Consider the following 16,415-nt stretch of genomic DNA (forward strand, 5'->3'; position numbering starts at 1 on the left):
TTCAGTCTGAAGGAACTGAAGAAGGGGTACTTCCCGCACTTATTCTACACTCCCGAAAACCAAAATTATATAGGCAACCTACCCGACATCAAGTATTATGCACCAGACATCATGAAATCGAAGGAACGACAAGTATTTTTGGAATAGCATACGTCCCGAATAAATGAAAACTATGTATTTGATTTTCAACGAGAGCTGCACGACTATTGTGATTCCAATGTGGATATTCTGAGCTTGGAATTTCGAAAGGAGATTTTGGAGATTGCTGACATTGATCCCTTGCAGTACCTTACGATAGCGAGTGTGTGCATGGCTATTTACAGATCAAAATATATACCAGAAAAAACTATTGCCGGTGTAGAGGCAGAATCGAAAGACACATGCAGCCAGGTTCGTGGCTAAACCAGTTCGGTAATGTCCGTAACGCCCTAAACGGCAGTGAAATAACAAAATACGGTAATAAAATTGACGGTTATGATAACGTCATAAATACAGTTTATCAGTACTAAGGGTGTTTTTGGCATGGGTGTCCCAAATGTTATTGTCCCACAACAATTAATCATGTAAGTCACGAAACAATGGACGATCTGTATGAGAAAACACAACGTCGAAGTCAACAATTGAAGGATGCCGAGTATTCGATAGTGGAGATGTGGGAATACAACTGCCTCAAATCAAAAGTCAAAAGAGAGAATCAAAACCGCTAAAAATGTAGATATTGACGACGAACCGCTCAATCCGAGAGAATCATTTTTCGGAGGACGTTCCAACGCGGCAAAGCTACAATAAATCGATAAGAGAATGCAGTATGTTGATGTGGTTTCTCTGTATCCCACCGTTCAATATTACGACCCTTTTCTCATTGGACACCTTAGCAAAATACGTAGGCCGTCTGAATATGATCCCAATGGTTCGATTTGGTAAAACGCAAAATTTTACCGTCACGTAAATTATATTACCCTGTATTACCTATAAAGACCGACAAATTAGTATTTACGCAATGTTGTAAGTGCCTGCATCACCACCAGTCAGACAATTGTGAACATACAGAAGAAGAAAGAACGATCACGGGGTGCTGGACAACGCTGGAAAAAAAAGGCTTTAGAAAAGGGTTATGTTATACGGGAAATTATTGAAATATAGCATTTCCCTGAACAGTCTACGTATTTATTCCAAGAAAATATAAATGACTTTATGAAAATAAAATTACAAACGAGTCCGCACAATTACGAATCGAACGAGACATACGCACGTATCATTAAAGAACAGACGGATATAGAGCTGGACTTGAATAAAATTGCGGTTAATCCGAGAAGAAGAGTCATTGCGAAGATCTGTCTGAACTCCTTATGGAGGAAATTCGGACAGAGATTGAACATGAGTCAAAGCGAATTAGTAACTGAGCGGAAAGGATAATAAATACTTTAACATAATAAATAAACTGAAGATTCAATACGTGAAGTTGAAGGCTTAAGTTCCATCGACTATTACAAAAATGGTGGTTATAATATATGTATAATATAATAAATGTGGGAAAAAAACTCGATTGTTGTTTTCATGGAACAACGATGAAGACAAATAAACCTGTAAATACAACGACTTTAATGTAAGCTGTGTAACTACTCGTACATATTACTACATATACAAATAAAATTATTTCTTCGTTTAATGTGTTTCATTATTTACCGATAAAGTTTAAACTCTCAGTAAACCTAAGCAGGTTCAGTCCTGTTTTGTGACGTTTCCTCTTATTTACACAAAAAGTTAAGAGACTAAAGTTCAATTACGTCACAAAGTATTCAAGTGGCTAAAGTTCAACAACGTTGGCAAATATTAGCGTGCTGTTCCTCTAATTAAGTTTACAAAAGAATCAAAAGTATTCTAAAAAGGGATGGTAGCAGCCGAACAATGGCCTTGAAAGATATCGAGGAAGAAGGTCAATAGAAGAAGGGTGTGGTTTGCTTCTTCAGCATTGATCTTTAAACACACGAAATTTAAATTCGATTAGGCTCCGCCCACTATGAGGACAATCCAGAGGCTCTTAGGGAGTCCTTCAACTGAAGAATGACCTCCAAGTTTTGTTAGAGGTCAAACAAAACACAGTTTTACAACCCTGGGCACGAAGTTTCTTCTTCTACACGAAGAATGACCTCTAAGGTGCTATTAAAGGTAATAGGAAGGGACTGAGGATGGACAGTCATGGAACTGTCACAGCATCCCTATAACTATTCTATTAACAACGGTTAATGAACAAAACGAGCTATTGAATAGGAAAAGTTTATCCTTTTTTTGTTTCACGTGGTAACACAGTTACTGTTTATATTTATTTCTTAGATGAAATTCTGAAATGGCTCTCTAAAAAAGTTGCTTATGTTAGCCCCATTTTAAAAGTAGTTAATATGGAACTCGTAAATGTACAGTCCCTAAAACGTTCAAGGAGGTCTCTAAATGAACGGTATCCTATATCGTATACTGAAGAGAATTCTGAAGAAAACTACTCTGAAAGTGAATATATCTCGAGTAATGACGACGACAGTAGTACATCGTACATATCAGAAAGTGTAACTCAAAGTTCAGAAAAGGCCTGTTCTTTTGAGTTTAGTACTGATAATGATGTTTCAAATATGACATGTAATTCAACTTCAACTCATATTGATCAAGTGCAAACTGAAGAATTAGAAAAGAAGTTATTGACCACAGATCAAATTGCTTTGTGTACTCAAGAGGATTCAATCCTAATTTAGGAATATATTTCAATCGAGTTAAAAAAATTACTGGTAAAAGGTCAAGAAATAAAAACCACTGTTGCTATTACTGCAATTACTTTTTCCGTGAAATGGTTCATCACTCAGAAAGACGTCACAAAAGTGAAGTCGAGATTGCCAAAATATAAGCAATGCCAAAGAAACCAGAAAAGCGAAAACATGCTTTAATTACCCTACTGAAATGTGGAGACTTTTATCATAACTGGGAGGTGTTATCTTTGAATAATTGGGAATTAATATTGACCAGAAGACTTACGGAAAAGGAAATGAAAGGCTTTACTAACGACGATTTTGGACCATGCACCGACTGCTTAGGGGTTTATGCATAAAAAGCAAGTGTATAATTTCTTATTTTTTTGTTGAATTACGATTTATTTTATGCACATGCGTCACACACCTTTAACCAGGTGAAGCGATTGTGAGTTTACAGTGTGTAAGAGTCAGGGTGTGATCGCAAACGAGAGTGGCACCTATCAGTCAATAAAGATAATATGCTTTAATCAATTTTATTCCTGCTAGGGGTGGTCCTTGATGCAAATCAGTACAAAAGTTTACAGTCCTCAACAACAATCAGCACGTCACGTAAGCAGCAAATGGGTACATACACGCACAAGACACAACACATTCGTAAAAGGGTAGTTACACTACGATTACACATACAAAGCAACTGCAAGTAAGAAAAGCAATACACACATACAGACGATAGAGGAAAACAGTGAGTATCCATTTTCATTTCATACTTTTCCTGCTCCCATATACAATGGATGTAGATACGGAAAAGGCAATCAAAACAATCCTCAAAAGGTTTCAAATATATTAGAATTAGAATATAGACTAAAAATAATAGAAAACTCATTTAAAAGATTAGACATGGTACAGGGTAGGTTAGAAATCCTAGATGAAAAGGAAGAAGCGGCGCGAGAGGAAACAGAAAACAAGTTTTACGAAGCAATATCGAATTATTACTAATCTCTGATAGCAATTCATTGCATTTACCGGAGGTTGGAGAACAAAGAAGTTTAGACCCACTTATAAGTATTAATTTGCCAAAGCTTAATCTGCCAACGTTTTCTGGGAATTATCGTGATTGGAATTCATTTCAAGATAACTTTGTGGGACTTGTTCACAATAATCCAAATTTATCAAACATATCTAAAGCCAGATTTTTGAAATCTTCATTAAGTGGTTATGCTTCAAAATTAATACAAACATACAAGGTATCAAATGATAATTATTTAAAAGCGTGGAACAAACTAGTTAACAGATTTCAACATAAACGTAATACAGTAAACACACATATCACAGCACTTTTTGAATTAAATGTTGTATCAAAGGAATCAGCTTTTTCATTGAGACAATTAACGGATGGGTTTTATTATTATGTTGCTGCGTTAGAAAAATTAAATTTGCCAGTTAAACAATGGGATGCGATTTTAGTAAATTTAATCACATTAAAGGTAGATAACACTCAAACCGTGAATGGGAAAGTTCATTAAACGGTGACGATTATTTGCCTACTTAGGATGAAATAATGAAATTCTTAAATAAAAAATGTTTTACATAAGAAACAACAGATAATAGTAAGTCATCTATAGGCACAACAAATAATTAAACTAATCAAAATAAAAGTTATGCAAATTTTAAATATTCAGAACAAAGCTTAGCAGTATTTGCAAATGTACAGATTAAGTGTCCATACTGTAAACAACACCATCACATTTATGCCTGTCATGAATTTAATAAATTAACACCTAGTCAAAAATACAGTCAGGTAAGAAACTTAAAGCTATGTATTAATTGGCTTCGGCCAGAACATTTAAGAATAAATCGTAAATCAGGAAAATGCAAACGTTGCAATCGTAATCACAATACATTATTACATAATTCAGATGGTGAAACACACAATCAAACCACATAGTCTCCGAACACAAGCGAATCCAATCGTACATATCAAGTAGAGCCATACTCTCAAAACAATCAAAAATGACTAGCATCATCTACCACATTACATGAACATAAATACAATCAAATACCACATGAAATTAATACAAGCATGACACGTTAAAGAGAATAATACAATTTTGGAGACTTCACAGGTGCACACAAAAGGGTTTGTATTATTGACTACAGCAAAAATACAAGTCTATGACAGTGCCGGGAAGGCACATGTTTGCAGTGCGTTGTTAGATTCAGGAAGTCAAAGCAACATTATTACAAATAAACCTTTATTAGGTTGGATTTTCACAGGAACAAATAGTATCTCAAACAATAACTCGTTATGTTCTCTTTCACGTGAAATCACAAACGAAATGCTTGATGACAGTTTAACAAAATTTGGGAAAACAGAAGAGATTCCTGAAAAACAAATTCTTTCGCTACAGGTACATTACTGTGAAGAATATTTTATTAAAACTGCAAGGCGTTCCGAGAAGAGTCAGTTCATTGTCAGATTGCCATTTTTAAATAATTTAAATGAATTTGGTGATTCTCGATCAGTAGCACACAAACGTTTGCTCGCGATAGAATCTAGACTTCAAAGAGAAAATGCGCTTAAAATAGATTATCAAGATATTATGAAGGAATATGAGGAGTTAGGTAACATGTCAGTTTTAACAAACATACGGGAGCAAATTAAACAACCTGCATACATTCTACCACATCACCCAGTCATTAAACAAAGCAGCACAACAACACGATGCAGAGAAGTTTTCAATGCGTCTGCAAAGTCAAATTTAGGAATATCATTGAATGACAATTTACATATAGGTTACACTGTCCAAATTGATTTATTTTCGATAGTAATGCGATTAAGACTTCATAGTTACCTATTAAGCGCAGATATCAAACGAATGTTTCCACAAATATTAAAACATCCTGATGACAGAAAATATCAGTTAATTATGTGGAGATACGAAGATACTCAAGAGATACAATTATACACATTAAATACCGTTTTTTTTTTACAACAAATTTTTACAACGAATTGCGACAGCTAACGAACAAAAATATCCGCGAACATGTCAAATTAAAAAGGATTCATTTTACATGGACGATTTATTATGTAGTATAGAAACGTTGGAAGAAGCGTTAAAGGTTTACCAAGGGTTGACAGAAATTTTGAATCAGGCAGGATTTAAGCTGAGAAAATAGTCATCAAATGAAAAAGCAATATTAAATACAATTTTAAAAGACAACAAGGAAGAAGAGAAGATAGTAGATATTAAAGACAGTAATGAATTAAAAACCTTAGGAATTTCATGGATAGCCAATTCAGATAGTTTAAATTATTCAGTTAATATATNAAATAGTCATCAAATGAAAAAGCAATATTAAATACAATTTTAAAAGACAACAAGGAAGAAGAGAAGATAGTAGATATTAAAGACAGTAATGAATTAAAAACCTTAGGAATTTCATGGATAGCCAATTCAGATAGTTTAAATTATTCAGTTAATATATTGACAAATTATTCATGCATATCAAAAAGAACAGTTTTAGCTCAAGTGTCCTAAATTTTGGATCTGTTGGGATTAGTTGGTCCTACAGTAATCAAAGCTAGAATATTTTTGCAATACTTATGGGAATTAAATTTGTCATGAGATGACCTTTAGAATTGCGTCAAAGTTAGTTAACATTCACTAAAGGGTTAAAAGACATAAACAGTATTACAATACCAAGACAAGTTACATGTACTAATGCTGTGAAAACGGAATTACACGGATTCAGTGACGCGCCAGAGCGTGCCTATGGTGCATCTATCTATCTTGTGTCTTACGATCCAACGTATAAAAAATATTCGAACCTTTTATGCTCTAAATCAAGAGTAGCACCTCGAAAACAGCATACGCTACCGCGATTGGAGCTTTTAGCAGCTACATTACTTTCAAAATTAGTTAATAAGGTTAAATGTGATCTCAAAATTAATTTATCAAACATTATTTGTTATTCAGATTCAACGATTGTGTTATCATGGTTAAAAATCGATCCAAGTAAATTAAATACCTTCGTAGCTAATCGAGTAGATACTTACAGTTTTACAAAATGGGTAATTTGGAAACATGTCTCAACACAACAAAATCCAACTGATGTACTATCTAGGGGGGTTAATCCTTTCGAACTGAATATCATGACACTTTGGTGGAATGGTCCTGAGTTTTTAAATAATCAACTATATCACAATGAAACATTACCCACATAATTTACGAGTTCATATGACGATTTACCTGAGGTTAAGAAAGATACATCAATAAGTCTTACAAGCTCGTCACATTATAAACGTGACATTTTTAAAAGGTTCTCTACAGGTTCTCTAGAAAATTACAAAGGGTTATTTTCCTACTGTTATCGATTTCAAGAAATAACCTTAAGCAAACAAAAATATAATACTACTATATTATCAGTATCTGAATTAGAAAGATCGTTAGAAAAACTTATTAAATTGGCTCAAACAGAAGAATTTTCACACGAAATAAAACTTATAAAAAACGGTCAATATTTAACTACAAGGAATAAACTTTCAAATTTGAACCCATTTCTTGATAATAATGGTTTATTAAGAGTAGGTGGACGGATCAAACATTCACAAATAGAGTTCAATCAGAAACATCCATTAATTTTACCTAAAGGACACATACTCACTAAAATGATAATAACTTCTGAACATTTGAAAAATTTGCACTTGGGAACACAAACATTACTTTCAATAAAATTAGACTCAAGTACTGGCCAATTGATGTTCACCGAGCGGTCAAGGGTGTTTTAAAAGGATGTATAGTATGTTTTATAACTAATCCAAAGTCAATTAATTTTCTTATGGAAGACTTACCAAACGTAAGAGTGACACCTAGTAAACCCTTTACAAGATGTGGCATAGATTACGCCTAAATCCTGATGATTTACTACCTCTAACCCCTTCACATTTCCTGATTGGGCAATCACTAATAGCAGCTCCTCAAAGAAATGCTAAAGAAGAAAAACTATCAGTTTTATCACGCTATCGCCTTATGCAGCAATTGGTCCAACAATTTTGGTCACGTTGGTCGTTAGAATATCTGTCTCAGCTTCAGAAAAGAAATAAGTGCAAAAGGGATCCAGGTTCAAAAATTACCTTACAAAATTATAAGGAGAGACCGCAATGGGATAATTAAGGAACAGCTGAAACTGCGTTGGACCTTTAGAAGGTCTTCCTAGGTCGTTCTTAATCAGAAGAGGATAGACCAAGCACCTTTTGTCAACAATACCAGAAGCTCTTGTTGAAGACCTTCTAGAATTATCGTAAGGTGGGGGTGGAGCCTATATTTGGATTTGAAAAAAATTGAAAAAAAATTGAATTTCCTGTTTAAAACTATTGCTAGAATACAGAAAAACGTCGTTTTTCTGTAAAGGTGTGTGTATTTTGCAGCTATTGTTTCTTCAAAAGATATCGCAAAAATGTCTAAATAATGAAGCGTGGACAAGGCTAGGCCAGTTTAAACTTGAATTTTCATTCCAGTAGAGACTTTGCAAATAAAATTATGTATTGGTAAAGTAACTGTAGGCTTCTTAGGCTTTCACGGCCGACGTATATCGATGCGGTGTTTTCTTCCGGGGTTTCTGGGCGTGGTCCGTGGAATTTTACTTTTCCAAACGTTTCGCCGTTTTTTGGTGACGGCATCTTCAGTGGTGACTGGACAGGTGCTGAGTCGTAGCTGATGCAGTTTGAGAACGGGTTACCCTTCTTATACTACAGTCGTTACCGTGAGTGGTTTTATGGTTCACTGTGTCCATGTTGTTTTTATGTTGATCCGGTCCTTTTCGGTTAGTAGCACATTGTTTATTTTTCAGTTTCGGTTTTCAAGCTGAGCCATCATCTCTGTTTATGTTATTAGGATGTTGTTTAATTTCCAGAGCTTCCCTTTTAACCAGATTGTAGAATCCTAACGTTCCAACCAGGACAGTTGTCTCTTTGAACTATATGGTGTGGCCTTCCTCAAACGTTTGCTTGTAGAGCTTTCTGTAGGTGATCTACTTCTGACTGTAGATGTTCCTTGTCCGCGATGAGTTTAGCCCTGTTAACCAGTGGTTTGATAACTGTCCTTTTTTGGGCAAGATGGTGGTTAGAAGCAGCCTGGAGGTATCTATCTGTATGTGTGGCTTTCTTGTGGATACCTTGAGCAAGTTGGCCTGTAGTTGTTCATTTCACAATGACGTCTAGGAATGCAATCCTTCCATCTCTCTCCTGCTCCCTTGTGAAGCGTATGTTTTGAAGTTGGTTGTTCAGGTAATCTAAAAATTTCTTTAGCTTATCCTCTCCATGTGGCCAGACGACGAAAGTTTCATCCAAATATCGATACCAATGAGTCGATTTATATTTGGCTGTCTTTAAGGCAGTCGTCTCAAAGAACTCCATGTAGAAATTTGCGATTAGTGGACTAGGTGGGCTACCCATTGCTATCCCGTCGATTTGTTTGTAGAAATTTTGGTTCCATAGGAAGTAGCTGGATGTCAGACAGTGTTGGAATAGTGCGACTTCTTCATCCGGAAAACGCGTCCGTAGTAGTTCCAATGTATCGTTTAGTGGTACTTCTGCTTTGAGTATTATTGGCAACCGTATAGTCTTGGCGGGCGACTGTCGGAGGGTTGTAGCTGTTTAATGGTTTTCTCGTCCCAATTTGTTTTCTTCAATAATTTGATGATGTTTTTTTCAATTACTGATGTTAGATTTGGTGGCAATATCTCGTAAGTGTCTGGTATTAACAAATTCCTCAACTTATCCTCATATTCCGTTGCATCCAAGATAAGTGTCGAGTTTCTGTTGCCAGCTGGAACTACTGTTACCCGATTCATTGCTCGTTATTCCCGAGGTGCTGCCCGTTCTTCTTTTCGGATGTTGCTTTTTGGAATTTTAGCTTTTCCTGCTATTCTTCAGACATCTTGTCGTGATTCCTCGGCTTCAGGCTGATTTAGTTGTCGGAGCGGTTCCACCACGTTAGCTATGATTTCTTCCATAGGAGTAATCGCAAAATTTGTTCCTATCTGAAGGTCCCTTGCGTTATTGTATTCCTTTTCTGCTGATTGTTTCGTCATCGAATCGATTTTTCCCCAAACGGCCAGTTATCAAAACACTGGTTAACAGGTCTAAACTCATCGCGGACAAGGAACATTTACAGCCGGAATTAGACGATCTACAGAAAGCTCTACAAGCAAACGGTTACAGCTACAGTGAAATCCAGAAAATAATGCATCCTAAAAGTTAGCCCAACGAAAATAACACAACGACTAATAAGGAAAAAATCGCAGCTTGTCTTCTTTATATTCAGAATATAAGAATAGCTAAGATTTTTGGAAGAAAGGGAATAAAAACAACATTTCTACCTACCCGCAAGGTTCGGAATGAACTACGGTCAGCAAAAGATCGCCTAGATCAACTACTAACACCAGGAGTTTACCGTATACCCTGTAAATGTGATAAAGGCTACATTGGGATGATGCAACGCAACATATTGACAAGGAGGAAAGAACACGAATGAGCCGTCAGATTACTTCAGCCCGAGAAATTAGTTTTACCTCAACACGCGCTTGAGGAAGGCCACACCATACATTTCAAAGAGGTAACTGTCCTGGTTAGAACGTCGGGATTCTACAATCTGGTTAGAAGGGAAGCTCTCAAAATTGAATAACATCTTGATAACATAAACAGAGATGATGGCTAAGCTTGAAAACCGACACAGAAAAATAAACAATGTGCTACCAACCTAAGAGGGCCGGATCAACATAAACGCAACATAGACGCATGAACCATAAAACCACTAACCGTAACGAGTCCAGTATAGAAAGGATAACCCGTTCTCAAACTGCATCAGCTACGACTCAGCACCTGCCCAGTCACCACTGAAGATGCCGTCAGCTAAGCACGGCGAAATGTTTGGAAAGGTAAAATTCTACTATGACAAAAAGCTTGGAAGGCAACACCGCATCGATAACTGTAATGATGGTTCATCTCGTTTTTTCAGCATTTAAGTCATAAAAAGAAAGAGAAACATAAATAATTTGTTTTATACTTCGTATTACATTTGTATATACATGCATACATACGTAGATAAATATATACATACATACATACATACATACATATGTATTTGTCGTACATAAACATGTCTCATTTTATCCTCACTTTACTCATAAATGAAACAGGAACAGAAATAGTCTATTTTATACAATAAATTACTGTTATATGCATATTTATTTAGTTAAAATTACATTTACACTTAGTTTTTACCTCTTCTAAAGTATACAATAAACCTTAAAATAAACATAAGAAGGTACCTATACACAAGCAAACTATAAACTATATAAATATACTATATGGTTATTTTCTTTTTATATAAATTATGCTTTATATTTAGCAGTCTAAAAATTATCTAAAATTATATTCCCATGGATTAGTATACGTTGTTAATGTGTTCACTATTCGCTTATCAACATACGGGCTGAGTGCCACTTTACGTTGTTTGACTGTGTAAACATTGTGTTTCTTTGAAATAATTACGTTTTGATTAATCTCTACTAATTTATTGTGAAACAGTCATTTAAAAGATAATCATCGAATGTAATAGCGCTTTTGTTATTCCTTTAGCATTTCCGTTTTAGTACAAAAAAGTTTTATGGCATACATTTTCGATCTGATGTCGATAAACTCCTCAAAAATTTTATCATTATTTTCATCTTTCATTAATCCAAGCACTTTTATATGTTAAAGGTATGTAGTATAGATTGTTTTGAGGATAGTCTGATGTATCGAATTTATGCAGGTCACTCTTTATGTGCTGGTAAATGTCGTCTACAAGGAATTGGTAAATAAGTGAGTCTGTATCAGTCACATAATACAGCTTTTGAAATGTCAAGTATCGAAAGTCCTACATAATACGGTTTATTAAATTTTATGTTTAACCTACTCATCTCGATGATTAATTACCATACTTTCGTCAAAAACAGTGCAACTGTGAAAATTTGGTTGAGATATATAAGAATTGGCTCCGTATCTTCCAGACCATTTTGTTACTAATTTTATATCTTTATATTTTCGTACATTTTCTATAATTTACCAAAAACTGCATTATTTATTAGTTTGTAAAGTTTTTTTTTCAAAGTCATTTCTGCTAAGCTTCTTAAGTTGGTATTCAAATCAACATATTTTTTTAATTAACAAGATTGTTTAAATTTTAATATTCTATATATTTTTTCAATTTTGATTCCTAAATTTAAAGCTTGTTTTAAATTTTTATAGTGATTTTTTATATCAATGAGTGTTAAAAGTTGAGGTGTTTTTGAAGTAGTTTGATATTGTAGGAATTAAATGTTCTGGAAGTAATGGTAAATCCCTATGTTTTTGATGAAGTTGCTTGGATAATGCATTAATTTCGAATACGTAGCAATATTTTCCATTATCTGAAAATTTATCAACATCGACGGAGTAAATGTCATTTACCCATTCGAATTCACGTTCAGGAAGTGGATAACTCATTGCGTAATCATATAAATTACAACTATGACACTAGTTCATTTGGGTTATATTCACCGACAATGTATTTATTTTTTATTTGCTTATGCACTGTAGGTGCTTGAACAATTCGACGTCTAGATGTACTTTCTTTCAACTGTTTATACGCAGATTGTAGTGAAGTAAAATTTCGAAAGATAGATTTCTCAATAAAATATTTTCTCACACATATAAAAGATTGTTCTTTTTGTAAATCCTTCGAGGAGTAAAATGGCGGTTTATTGAATATAAGTTTTACAAGCTTTTTTTGGATAGTAAGAAGTGGATTCATTGACACATCATGGGTGCCTCCCCATACATCGATGCCATACGTTGCAATCAACCAGAATAAACCATAACAAATCGTTAACAATTGTTTGCTCGCAAGAATCGGTTTCAACTTATAAACGAGGTAAATTATAAATGGAGATTTTTGTACCACTTTTTTGACGTGTTCTGTTCAGTTTAAATTCGAATCTACTATTACACCTAAATACTTAGTATGTGTTACTCGTTTTATCTGCGAACAATCGCATGTACGAGAATTCAAAGCATGTATTGTAATATTTGTATTGAGCGGTAAGCTATTTCTATAACTGCTAAGTCATTTATACTGTTTTTTCTACATTAAGAGAGAGGCGGTTATGAGATAACTATTTCTTTACTTTATTTATCATTAAATTCGCAGATGTTACCGCTTGTTCCCACGTCTCTCCTTGGACAATTAATACTATGTCATCTGCAAAAGATACAATTTCACAGCCTACGTCCATTTTAAGCATGCTGTTGAAATACAGAATGAATAAGATGGGACCCAATGTTGTGCCCTGCGGGACACCGCAGCGTACACACATGTGATTACTATAAACATCATCTATTTTAACAATTTGTTTCCTATTCGTTAAGTAACTACGTAGAAGATCACACGCTTTACCTTTTAAACCTAGTTTATAATGTTTTTGCAATAAAAAGTTTATGATTTACTGTATCAGACGCTTTTGCAAGATCCAAAACTATTGCTACACAAGGTGTTGTTTTACTTATTGCATCATGTAATCAAATACCTTAACAAGTGCTTTTCTAGTTTGGAAACCATATTGATATTGACTAATAATTTTATGCTTATCTATATAGTTACTTATTATCGTTCTCAACAATTTTTCTAATGTTTTTGCAAAGTTGGATATAAGTGAAATTGGACGGTAATTAGTTGTTTTATCTTTATGACCCGATTTGAATATCGGTACAATTTCGGCTTTCTTAAATTTATCGGGAAAGATTACCAGCTCTAAACAACGATTCATAATATTAGTTAAAGGCTTACATATCAAATAAGAAACTGACTTCAGAGTTTTTGCTCGTATGCCGTTAATACCAGACGCTTTGTTACCAGTAGGGTAAGATAACCGTTTCTAGCACAGAGGAGTAGGTAATTGACGAAACGTCGTCGATCGTAAACGTGTAACTGTTAAATGGTTACTGTTAAACAGTTGCTGTTACTGGTCACGTGATGTTATTGGCTCTTGGCGATTTCAGTGAGTGTAAGCATTAATACATATATTGGTTGTATTTATACTACAAAGAATGCGGATTTTAAATAGAAGTTATTTGGTGGAGAGAGGGAAAGAAGTCGGAATACGTTAGGAGGAGGGAGAAGGTGGTTGAGTTGGACAGTTAAATGTTATGTCGATAATTAAAGGAAATGTTGTTAAGGTTAACGATTCTTTATTTTGATATAAATAAAGTATATGAGTGCTACAATCAAAATATTGAACAATAGAATTACATTAATAGTGCTTACAACTTGTAGAAATAGGAAAGAGTTTGTGATGTAACCCTTTGATACAGAGTCCTCTCTGTTTTTAACCTCATGAAGATGAATCCATCGGCTTTCAACGTATTTTCGAGACTGCCCATCTATTTCAATGAATGCAAGTTTTACAGAGTGCAGGTTTTCCACGTTTTCAATGGTATAAACATTTGTACCATTCACATTTTTTTAAATAACAGATCCCCAATTTTTCATCCATGCACAGGGCACATCAATATCTTTATTAAAATTTTTACAAACATAGGCTTGATCACCAATTTTATTATCAGATCGTGAAATGTAGAGGGTGTTGTTATATAAATATGTTAAAATCAGCAACGACGATACACTGATCATGATTGATTTTTCCATTACAACTAAGATGATGAATACGAAAAACGTGTTCTTATTGCACTGCCCCTTTAGAGATACCTGTTTTAGTGGAAGGGGTTTTAGGTACATAAGTTACGCGAATGAGTTCACTCTCTTCTGTCTTCATTTCGTCCGTCTCATCTTTCTCACCCGAACCACCACCCACCCATTCCCACGATTCCTGAAAGCAGGCTGAAGAGGGCCTTCCGCCCTACCTTCCGGCNAACGTGTTCTTATTGCACTGCCCCTCCAGAGATACCTGTTTTAGTGGAAGGGGTTTTAGGTACATAAGTTACGCGAATGAGTGAAGGAGCAGTAGAAGTTTAGAAGAGTTGAGTGTGTAAGTTAGTAAACATGGAAAGCTTTATCGAAAAGTTTAATAGTGTGCGGGTGGGTTATGAAGAAAAAGAAATACGTTCTCTAACATCATTGGAAGTGAATCAAACGTATCCCGTACAACGCTTCAAAAAGGTTCACACAAAATGGGGTCCTCGTCTGTTAGCTGATTTGTACAGCTTTGTTATATTTCTTTCCTGCAGACATGCAGAAGCTTTTACGGATGCAGAAATCGAGGATATAAACGATAAAATAGATAAAAAAGTGGGTCGTCCATCAATTCGACTCAAAGGATTTGTCGGAAAAGCAGTTGATATAGAAATACAAATGTAAAATGTATAGCGTTATGTAAGAGAATAAAAAATCTATATTTTATTTTAATGTGTTTTATTTGTTTAAATGATTTTATGAGTGTAAAGACAACCAATATTTTAATAAAAGAACATTTTTGTAAGCACAAGTTGGTTCTATAGCTGTTTTAAATATATGATAAGAACACACGTTTACTTTAAAATCAGCTGCTAGACTTAAGAGAGATGGACATTCGATGTCTTCAATGTTAACAAAGTTAACATTAGGAAAGTATTCCAATAACCACATTTTCTTTTGTTATCCCTTAACATATACAATTGTTGACTCCATCAATATAGGATGAATACTATCATAAATCGTAGAGTATGGAAGATCACCGACATCCCAATATAACCCATGAAAATTTCTGGTTAACCAACTATTTTTACTTCTGTAACGAACTGGGAGAGTGTCCCAAGAAAATGGTGGCTGAAATGTGAAATGATAAATTGGTTCTTCTTTTAGCGCAACAATAGCTACTTCCTTGAAAACAAATCGATTCTCACAACATTGAAATCTTGTACATCTAGTATGAAAGTCATCGTGCTCACTGTTCAGTACCGGTAAAGAAAGTGAAGTATGGATGTTATCATTGGGTTTTATAATTCTTGAACCAAGTTTGTAGAGGGATTGTAACGTATCACACGATCATGAATGATTAAACAGTAAGCTGCTATTTTATCTGGTATATTGCGTTTAGTTTGAAATTCTAGAGGAATATCGATACTTCCAGATTTCACAATCTCATTTTGATAAGAACAGTCTGCTATTACAAGAGGAGCAATTGTTCGAAATTCCTTAGGATCGAATAAGGGTTCACTTACATTACCATAATACGATTGTTGAAAATTAACATACATTTCGTACAAAACAGAAAATCTGGAAAGATCAAAATCTAAATTCAAATTATCATACGGGTGCATAGTGGATCCTAAGTGAACATTAAAATTTGTTAGGTTGCAGTGATCGAAGACACTCTTACTTTTTTGTAATATCGTAATTACCTTTATCGGTTTGAAAACCGAAAATAATGAAGCGAGGTTTTTCCAACTGTGATGTAGTTAAGTAAGGGATATTCATGTAGTTCCCAACTACGAAAAGAAAGTTCCATATTTAAATTGCGATCAACGTAACGTAATAATTTCAAACGTTCAGCGTCAGCAACAGACACATGAGGAATTTTCCAACATATCTGATCCAAATGGACATCAACCTCTTCAGCCGGTGTTGCTGAGAAAAAGAGGGCATTATTATCAGTACTGCT

General features: G+C 34.6%; 1 protein-coding gene across 1 annotated transcript in view; it reads right to left on the bottom strand.

Annotated features, from left to right (window-relative positions):
- Positions 1-1,881: 1,881 nt before the first annotated feature.
- LOC112904799 overlaps positions 1,882-16,415 on the bottom strand; it is a 32,378-nt gene continuing 17,844 nt past the window's right edge. Inside the window, exon 2 of the mRNA XM_025975780.1 lies at positions 1,882-1,977. Within this exon, the coding sequence (XP_025831565.1) occupies positions 1,882-1,977 (96 nt within the window). The remainder of the gene's footprint in view (positions 1,978-16,415) is intronic.

This window comes from Agrilus planipennis, unplaced genomic scaffold, assembly GCF_000699045.2.
Source record: "Agrilus planipennis isolate EAB-ADULT unplaced genomic scaffold, Apla_2.0 scaffold153, whole genome shotgun sequence".
NCBI classification, from domain to species: domain Eukaryota; kingdom Metazoa; phylum Arthropoda; class Insecta; order Coleoptera; family Buprestidae; genus Agrilus; species Agrilus planipennis.